The 9,946-nt window shown below is 44.0% G+C and overlaps 1 protein-coding gene across 3 annotated transcripts; it reads left to right on the forward strand.

The window, feature by feature from the left end:
- The first annotated feature begins 309 nt into the window (after window positions 1-309).
- LOC120033534 (inositol-3-phosphate synthase 1-A-like) lies at window positions 310-9,590 on the forward strand. Of its 3 annotated transcripts, none has more exons than XM_038979922.1 (11): window positions 310-548; window positions 4,994-5,116; window positions 5,211-5,372; window positions 6,153-6,285; window positions 6,636-6,829; window positions 6,966-7,115; window positions 7,213-7,428; window positions 7,685-7,849; window positions 8,053-8,166; window positions 8,243-8,460; window positions 8,631-9,590. In XM_038979922.1, the coding sequence occupies exons 2-11, from the start codon at window positions 5,003-5,005 to the stop codon at window positions 8,818-8,820; spliced, it is 1,656 nt and encodes a 551-aa protein (XP_038835850.1). In that variant the 5' UTR covers window positions 310-548; window positions 4,994-5,002; the 3' UTR covers window positions 8,821-9,590. The 3 variants fall into 3 exon arrangements, with proteins under 3 accessions (XP_038835850.1, XP_038835851.1, XP_038835849.1); XM_038979923.1 differs by lacking the exon at window positions 310-548 and adding an exon at window positions 4,151-4,183; XM_038979921.1 differs by lacking the exon at window positions 310-548 and adding an exon at window positions 4,513-4,556.
- Window positions 9,591-9,946: the final 356 nt, after the last annotated feature.

A 9,946-nucleotide genomic window follows, 5' to 3' on the forward strand; every position in this document is an offset into this window, starting at 1 on the left:
CACTGAACAATAAAGCCTATTGATCAGAGTGTAATAGCAGTAATATATATTAGATAATTATAAATATCCTTTATTAACTATTATTGTCCATAAAGCACAAGTCAACTGCTGAAACGTTAGGACTTCTTGAATTGTATGACATAATAATGTTTTATGTCTATATTTTCCTAATAGCAAGACTAGTCTAATTTTACTGGCGTGTACATATATGTAAATGTCGGGGATTTTGCATAGACACTCCTCTGCCTACAAGTAGCCAGTCCGGCTCTGCTACTAAGCTATCTATAAATGAACGGGGATCTACTGGTTATCCTCCTGCACTCGCAACGCCAATATTGGAACATCACATCTTCATGTCACTTCGGCTCACTTGACGAATTGAAGAGGTCGGACTGCGCATGAGAACAAGCGATTTACTAGGTTATTAGATTAAATATAACAGAAAAATCTAAACGAGCAAGCTATCAAATCAACGAAGAACCGTCCGTAACCTATCACTGTTGTTTGGGAAGAAAAAGTTCCATCTCCAGACTCCAACGTATTTCACTGTAAGTAGACTAAAGTGCGTAGGCTTTAAGTGCGTACTAGGCTTTTTTTTTTTTACTACTGAAGTGAATTCCCAAGTTCCGCAATGGGATTTACGGTGCTAATATCTGTGCATACATAGGCTACTCTTCAGAAATGTGTTTTGCAGGCTACAGTAACCGATTCGCCTGAAACTCCATGTCATGCATTCACAATCTAACGGTAATTCTATACAGCGTATAAACATCAACTCGCTTTCCAAGTCTGACCAGCTGAGGATTTCTCATTTTCAGCCATCAATTTCCTTTGTTTCCTGTAGCCTATTGTCACTGGATCGATTGCTTTCATTTTACGCTGGCGACTCGAACCCAATCTTGCTTGTGCCATTAGTTTTTCCCCGTTAACGTTTAGTAATGACCTGTCGAACACACTCCAGTAATGGCTGAAATAGGCTCAAAGCAATACAATGATTTTGAATCTCAGGCGATTTTGGGGGTAGCCCAAACCCGCATTCGAACCCTGGCCCAGCGACTATCAAGCCAACACTTAAACCGCTAGGCCAAGAGATCCGACCCTTTTGACAAGGGGGCTAGGTATTGGTTAAGGTTGCTATATTACTTCCTTCTGGAGAGCTGTCCCCACGCCTCTCTATATTAGTGGTTCCCAACCTTTTTCGGTTTCCAAACCACCAACTGAATTTTACTCTGCCCGGAGTACCCCTGGAGTACCCCTGAAATACCCCTCGTGTGCATTTTACCAGTATGTCTATGGTCTCGAGTCTTCTCAAGTACCCTCTGTGGAAAAGCCAAGTACCCCCAGGGGTCCTACTACCCCTGGTGGGGAACCAATGCTCTGTACCAAGTCCCTCCCCACTGGGCAAAAACTGGTTGAATCAACATTGTTTCCTCTTAATTTCAACAAAAATAAATAAATGTTATGGTGTTAAATAAAGGTGGAAAACTGGATTGGATTGCATTGCATTTGCAAAAAGCCATCAATGTAAGGGAATTTCATGTTTTTTTCACCCATTTTTAAAAAACCTAAATCCAATGTCATGGTGAAATGTTCTGTTGATTTCACGTTAGTTGACAACTCAACCAAATGTTAATCAAAAATAGACATTGAACGGATGTATGTACCCAGTCACGTGTACATGCCTCTGCGAGGGCGCCATCCCACATCTGACACCAACTTCACCCTGGGTACAGCGACTGTCAAACAACCGCTTTAACCGTTAGGCCAAGAGATCAGAACCTCTTGATGAGGCCTATGTAGGCTATAGATGGGTGTAATCTAGAGCCAGGCAGGGAAAAAAGGGATTATAAGGGGAATTTGACAATTTTCACAGTGTTCGGACAAAAACTTGAATACCTGAATTCCAACAAATGCCCGATCTCCACTCATTATTTGTTTGTGCCAGTAGGCTACAAAGTTTTATGATATCTTCATCCATTGTCTGTTACATTTGTCAGTGGTATTTTTAACAATTTAGACAGCTGTTTCTAATATACAGTAAGTAGGGCCATAAACTCTCACATCAACACCATTATCCCAGAAAGCCTAGACCCACTCCAACTTGCATACCGCACCAACAGTTCCACAGATGATGCAATCAATATTGCACTCCACACTGCCCTTTCCCACCTGGACAAAAGGAACACCTATGTGTGAATGCTATTCATTGACTACAGTTCAGCGTTCAACACCATAGTGCCCTCAAAGCTCATCAATAAGCTAAGGACCCTGGGACTAAACACCTCCCTCTGCAACTGGATCCTGGACTTCCTGACGGGCTGCCCCCAGGTGGTAAGGTTAGGTGACAACACATCCACCACGCTGATCCTCAACACAGGGGCCCCTCAGTCCCTTCCTGTACTCCCTGTTCACTCATGACTGCACGACCCGGCACGACTCCAACCATCATTAAGTTTGCTGATGACACAACAGTGGTAGGCCTGATCACCGACATCAACGAGACAGCCTATAGGAAGGAGGTCAGAGACCTGACCGTGTGGTGCAAGGACAACAACCTCTCCCTCAACGTGATCAAGACAAAGGAGATGATTGTGGATTACAGGAAATGGAGGACCGAGCACACCCCCATTCTCATCGACGGGGCTGTAGTGGAGCAGGTTGAGAGCTTCAAGTTCCTTGTTGTCCACATCACCAACAAACTATCATGGTCCAAACACACCAAGACAGTCGTGAAGAGGGCACGACAAAACCTATTCCCCCTTAGGAGACTGAAAAGATTTGGCATGGGTCCTTAGATCCTCAAAAGGTTTTACAGCTGCTCCTTCGAGAGCATCCTGACGGGTTGCATCACTGCCTGGTATGGCAACTGCTCGGCCTCCGACCGCAAGGCACTACAGAGGGTAGTGCGTATGGCCCAGTACATCACCGGGGCCAAGCTTCCTGCCATCCAGGACCTCTATACTAGGCAGTGTCAGAGGAAGGTCCTAAAAATTGCCAAAGCCACCCTAGTCATAGACTGTTCTCTCTGCTACCGCACGGCAAGCGGTACCGGAGCGCCAAGTCTAGATCCAAGAGGCTTCTAAACATCTTCTACCCCTAAGCCATAAGACTCCTGAACAGCTAATCAAATGGCTACCCAGACTATTGCCCCCCCCCCCCCCCCCTGTATATAGATACATTTACTCTGTATCGGTACCCCCTGTATATAGCCCCGCTATTGTTATTTACTGTGTTGTCTAATTATTTGTCATGCTTATCTCTTAATTTTTGGGGGGGTATTTTCTTAACTGTATTGTTGGTTAAGGGCTTGTAAGTAAGCTTCTTACTGTAAGGTCTACCTATACCTGTTCTATTTGGCGCATGTGACAAATAAAATTTGACTTAAAGCCCCAATGCAAATCTGAAATCTATTGGGCCTACATCCACAGTGTGATTTCAACTGATTTTGCTGTATATTCTAAAATTAATTAAATATTGTCTTTTGTTGAAATTTTAACGACATTCCATCCCTGTTCACCATTATCCAGTCCAATTGTGGCATGATTCCACTATTTATCAGTCTGCATCAGTTTCAATGCAGGACTTTTATTTTGAAGGTGAACCGCTGATTCGACTGTTGATGCTTAACGCTACTGCTGCTAACTTTACAGTCGTGGCTTGTGGCGTATCACTATCAGAAGTGCGCAGTTCCGCAGTTCCGACTGAGACGTTTCACTTGAACGACCCTCCAAGTCGTAATTCAAGTCAGAATATCTGAGAAAATGTTGTTACTCCAGTTGTAACGATTCACCACTGACGTTTCATCTTTTCAACCAAAAGATGATGACAAATACGCTTTTGACAATTAGCCTCTAAACTTATCAATGTAGATCACATATGTCAGAGTCAAGGCCCGCGGGCCACATCCGGCCCGCGAGAAGGTTTTTTACGGCCCCTGGGATGATCTTGATTTATTATTAGAACCGGCCCGCAGACCGCAGCAAGCCGGCAGCCCGCAGATCTTTTACACGCACCAATACTACATTTCCCACAATGCAACGGTGACGCACCGAGCAGTAGGCTGCTTCATTTCAATATTTATTGGCACAGCAGTCGTCAGCATCACAGTAAAATTAACTTTCAGATACCCATCAAAAATGGCAAAACGGAAGGTGGACACTGAGAACCGGGGGTTTCAAACAAGGTGGGAGTCGGAGTATATGTTCACGGAGGTAGCTGGAAAACCTGTGTGTCTTCTGTGTGGAGAAAGTGTGGCGGTACTGAAAGAGTATAATCTGAGACGACATTATGAAACGAAACACGCGGACAAAAACAAGAATATGGACATGGAACAAAGGCTACAAAAGGCAGAGGAATTAAAACGAGGCCTCAAATCTCGACAGGCTCTGTTCAAAAAAGCCAAATCACAAGGCCAGGCTGCTGTCAAGGCCAGTTTTATTTTGGCAGAAGAGATCGCTAAATCAGCCCGGCCATTTACGGAGGGGGATTTCATCAAAAATTGCATGATTAAAGTTTGTGACGAAGTTTGCCCAGAAAAAAGGCAACTCTTTTTAAATGTGAGTCTGAGCAGAAACACCATTGCCGTAGGTTTTCAGTAGGTTCAATTAGGTTCACTAGACTATATGCGTCATTTAAAAAATTTTCAATGAACATTCGAACAGTCCGGCCCTCGGCTTGTAGCTAAATTTTTTATTTGGCCCTCCGTCCATTTGACTTTGACACCCCTGATGTAGATAGTTTGACCATATTGTCAATGTTAAGCTAGCTAACTTTTTATTTGCATCGTTTGCTACGTTATCAATTTATTCAGTCAATACTTATTTTTCAAATGTTAATATTCTTTTAACTATATTTGTGGAAATTAAGTTATTCAAATAAATAAATTAAGCCAAAGAACCCTATCTTCCCTAAATGTCCCCTAGCTGTCCTGTTGCACTCTTTCACTCTCTTTCTTTTTGTCTCTCTGACTCTCTCTCTGTCACTCTCTCGCTAGCCTGCAGTCATGACTGAGAACATTCGTATCAACAATCCCAATGTGAAGTACACAGATACACACATCGAGGCTCAGTACTTCTACCATACTACTGCTGTACGCAGGGACGGAGACACACTCACAGTAAGTCTCACACACACACACACACACACACACACACACAAGCATCACCTATCTCATTTCTAACTGTGTAAATCTCTCCACTCCACCCCTCCAGGTGACCCCGTCCGTTAGTGAGCTTGAGTTCCGTACTGAGCGACATGTCCCCAGGCTGGGGGTGATGCTAGTTGGCTGGGGAGGAAACAATGGGACCACTGTCACCGCTGCTGTCCTGGCCAACAGACTGGGACTCACCTGGAGAACCAAAACTGGAGAACAGGTAAGGTGGTGTCTCATTGATCTTACTTGGTGACAGTTTTATGGCCTATTTCCAAAGACATGTCTCTCCTCTGATGCAGAGCTAGCTAGCAGAGCCTCATTATACCCCTGATACAGCGATGGGTTCACACACACACACACACACACACACACACACACACACACACACACACTGATATGATGGGTTTAGTGGAGTGTTAAGGGTTTAACATTGACTGACACACTGTTTACAACACAGGCAGTCCTTTACCTTTTATATGGGCATCATTACTTCCCCAAATGTGTCATTTTTTTTCCTGTCTGAAAAAATCCCTCAAATCATTCTCCATTTAATGCAGAGATATTCAAAGTTGGGGTCGCGGCCCCTAGTGGGGTCCCGGGGGGAATTGCAGTGGGCTCGCCAAAACAAATTTAAAAGTAAACATTATTGTATAGGATAATATAAATGTTTTTGAGAAAGAATAATAATCAAAATAATTTAAAATAATTTTGAGTACATTTATTTGTTTTTCTTAATTTTGATAAGAGAGATAAAAATGTAGTGAATCGAAGGTTATTTGTTGATGTACAAATCCAAATGTACGGTATTTTTTAAATGTAAGGTTGTGTCATTAGATTTTGGGTGGGGTTGGCTGAAATTCTGGCGGGGAAAAAAAGGAGTCCTTGTAGATAAAGTTTGAATACCACTGATTTAATGTGTTATTATTCAATACTTATTTATTTTTGTTCTGTCTGTTTTATTACCCCCTCCCCCCTTTTGAACCCCCCTCCCCCTTCCCAGAAAGCCAACTACTACGGTTCCCTCTTCCAGTCCTCAACTGTGTGTTTAGGTGCAGGGCCAGATGGAAAGGAAGTTAACATTCCGTTCCGTGACCTCCTACCCATGGTGCACCCTAATGATATCGTCTTTGATGGTAAAGGAGTGTGTGTGTGTGTGTGTGTGTGTGTGTAATCAGAGAAGGAATGCTGACGCTAGGTCAGTTCTTCAGGGGCCACTGTGGAGAAGGAGAAGGTAAAAGTCTCCATGTGGACTGTCTGTCTGTCCGGCTCGTGGGGTCGTTAACCTCCTGTTTAACTATGTCAGTTTATCTAGCACCATTATTCAGCACTGCCCTGGAGGCAGAGGTACAGTACACACCTCTGGTCCTCTAGTCTAACTGGTCTGCTATATTCGTTTGGACCTGTCTGACAGGTTTTCTTGTAAGAGAGATTAGGCTTGTAAAACTTTAGCTAACTAATTAAATAAAGAGAGTGTGTGTGTCAGGCTGGGACATCTCATCCATGGATCTGGGCAGTGCGATGGAGAGAGCCGAGGTCCTTGATTGGTCCCTCCAGGAGAAGCTCCGCCCACACATGAGCCACCTCCGACCCCGGGCCTCCATCTATATCCCAGAATTCATAGCTGCCAACCAGGCGGGCCGAGCAGACAACATTCTGAAAGGGACCATGGCTGAACAGGTACGCCCAATCCCAAGTAGTGTGTGTGTGTGCCTCGTACACCCTGTCCCCTAACCCCTTAGCTCTTACTCCATACACCCTATACCCTATGTATCTCTGTGTGTCTGAGTAGTGATTCTTCTCTCTCTCCCTGCAGGTGGAGCAGATCAGAGCAGACATTCAGGACTTCCGGCATTCAAGCGGCGTGGACAAGGTCATCGTTTTGTGGACGGCCAACACCGAACGTTTCTGTGACCTCACAGCCGGGGTCAACGACACGGCCAAGAATCTCCTGGCTGCCATACAGGTAGAGATCTGACGGCTCTATTCTATCTATACTATTATGTCTGTCTCGTTCTCGCCTTCTCTCTCTCTTACATTCTCTCTCTCTCTGTCTCTATCAGTCAGGTGGGGAGGTGTCTCCCTCTACTTTGTTTGCCGTAGCCAGTATCCTGGAGGGCTGTGCCTACATTAACGGTTCTCCCCAGAACACGTTCGTCCCTGGGGCGATAGAGCTGGCTGTGGAGAGAAACGTGTTCATAGCAGGAGATGACTTCAAGTCTGGTCAGACAAAGATCAAGTCAGTCCTGGTCGACTTCCTCATCAGTGCTGGGATCAAGGTTAGAGGTCGACCCAGTCATTTGATGCTTCATTCACTTCAATAGGACTTCTGTTATGTGAACAGTCCCAGTTCCACTTGTTTAATGACGAAGTACATAATTATACAATTACTAAGTTATTCTAAAATCACTATACAACATGTTTAAACACTGTTATTACAACAATAGTACCCAGGTATAAGGGCAATTTCATGTGTGTAACACTAGGTTAATACCAGACTGTAAAATAACGTGTTGCCGTCTGTTGCCATGACAGCCCACCTCCATTGTCAGCTACAATCACCTTGGCAACAACGATGGTATGAACCTCTCAGCACCGCAGCAGTTCCGCTCCAAGGAGATCTCCAAGAGCAATGTGGTGGATGACATGGTCAACTCCAACCCTATACTGTACCGCAAAGGGGAGAAACCTGACCACTGTGTAAGTCTGCAGGTGTTTGCGTATGTGTGTGTGTGTGGGTGTGTGTGTAACACAGAGAAACCTGATCTGCGTTGAGTTGAATGTGTGTTTTTTCATACCTGGTAGATATCAATAGCATTGCATTTGTTTTACTAAGTGGCAGAAAGTATCTGTAGTTTTTCTTGAGAAATACTTGACTCAGTTGTCTTGCTGTGTGTGTGTAGGTGGTGATTAAGTATGTGCCGTATGTGGGGGACAGTAAGAGGGCGATGGATGAATACACCTCTGAGATCATGATGGGAGGAACCAACACTATCGCAATGCACAACACCTGTGAGGTGAGTCTCTCTCACACACACACACACACACCCACACCTCAACCTGATTTCTTTCTAACAAAAGGTGTCTCTCCAGGACTCTCTGCTAGCCAGCCCTATCATCCTGGACCTGGTCCTCCTCACAGAGTTGTGTCAGCGTGTATGTGTTCGGCCCCAAGGATCAGAGACCTTCCAGTCCTTCCACAGTGTCCTGGCTATCCTCTCCTTCATGTGTAAAGCTCCCCTCGTCCCCCCTGGGGCCCCGCTGGTCAATGCCTACTTCAGACAGAGAGCCTGCATTGAGAACATCATGAGGTCAGAACACATACCACCCTGTCTCGTTAGGGATTTGTCTTAGTGGTCACCAATCATAATGTTTATTACTGAACTTCCCGTCTCTCTTGTCCAATAATAATGTTGGGACGGTCTCTGTGGTTATATTCCTTCAGTTTTGCAACTGACTAGGTATCCCTTTTCCCTTTCAGAGCGTGCCTTGGTCTCCCCCCTCAGAACCACATGCACCTGGAGCACAAGCTGCAGAGGGGCTTCCTGCCTCGCCACGACAACCGTATCTACGACAATGTGGCTACCAAGATGGTCCTAAGCAACGGTTACCACGCCTCCCAACAGAATGGTGTCTGCGCACACGTGGTGAAAGAGGCAACGATTGGATAATGGCTGCAGATTAGGTCTCTGTCATCACGGGGAAGATTCTAGAAGTGTCCACAGCCATAGAGAAACAATTACATCCATAGTTTAGTTTATTAGGATCCCCATTAGCTGTTGCACATGCAGCAGCTTCCTGGGGTTACACACTAGCACATATTTAGATACTTATATATAGTGCAGTTAAATTAGATCCATAGAAAGTTAGCCAAACTCTATACAGCATACTGTATGATGATCAGGATTTATTTGGCCTATTTGTGTAGGATGCATACAGTAGGAAAAATACCCTCTAGTTGGCTCTAACCATTGTAACTTTTGGACAACCAGTTTAATATTCTGTGGTTTTAGACTCTTATTGCTCATATACATACAAACTTAACCAAACTCTGTTCATGTATTTGTTCCAATGATATGTAACATGCAATGTTACCCTACCATACCCTACCCTGATTGGAGTAAACTAACAATACTTCTACTGCTACTTACAGCTATTTTCACGCACATCTACGATGTCTGTATTTTAAAACCATTATACATATATTCCTAATTTCCCCTTCAAGTGATGGATTTTCACCCACAGCGGCCAATCCACCATTCATTCTGATCTTAAATCCAACCCTCCAATGTCCACAGATTAACCCATCCTTCCCAGTGTAATGCCATTTTGCTATTTCCTTTTGCAATACATCCCTTAATTTTACTATGCTGTCTTTTGAGTGTCCTTGTAACATTTATACTGAATTTGTCCAAAAAATAAAGAGTATAATCATATTTCCCATTAGCTGATCATGTTTTTTCAGATCTCTTAACAATACCGTTTTTTCAGATCTCTTAACAATACAGTTTGCATGTCCCTGATTTTATAACATAACAACCATACCTGGACCTGACTCCAAAAGTGAGCCACCAATAGACAGTACCAGAAAATATATTCTAGTGATTCTGCTTCCTCGTGGCAGTCTGCACAAGGCTGACTGTTCAATGTCCCATTTATTTAGCATTATTTTTGTAGCAAGTACTTTTATGTAATAGCTTAAATTGAAACAAACGGATTGATGTCACTTGTTGTTTTATATGTCAGTTCATAGACCCGATGCCAAGGTACTGGGACATCAAACTTGTTCCCAACTGA

The sequence above is a fragment of the Salvelinus namaycush genome, chromosome 40, assembly GCF_016432855.1.
Source record: "Salvelinus namaycush isolate Seneca chromosome 40, SaNama_1.0, whole genome shotgun sequence".
Taxonomy (NCBI): Eukaryota; Metazoa; Chordata; class Actinopteri; order Salmoniformes; family Salmonidae; genus Salvelinus; species Salvelinus namaycush.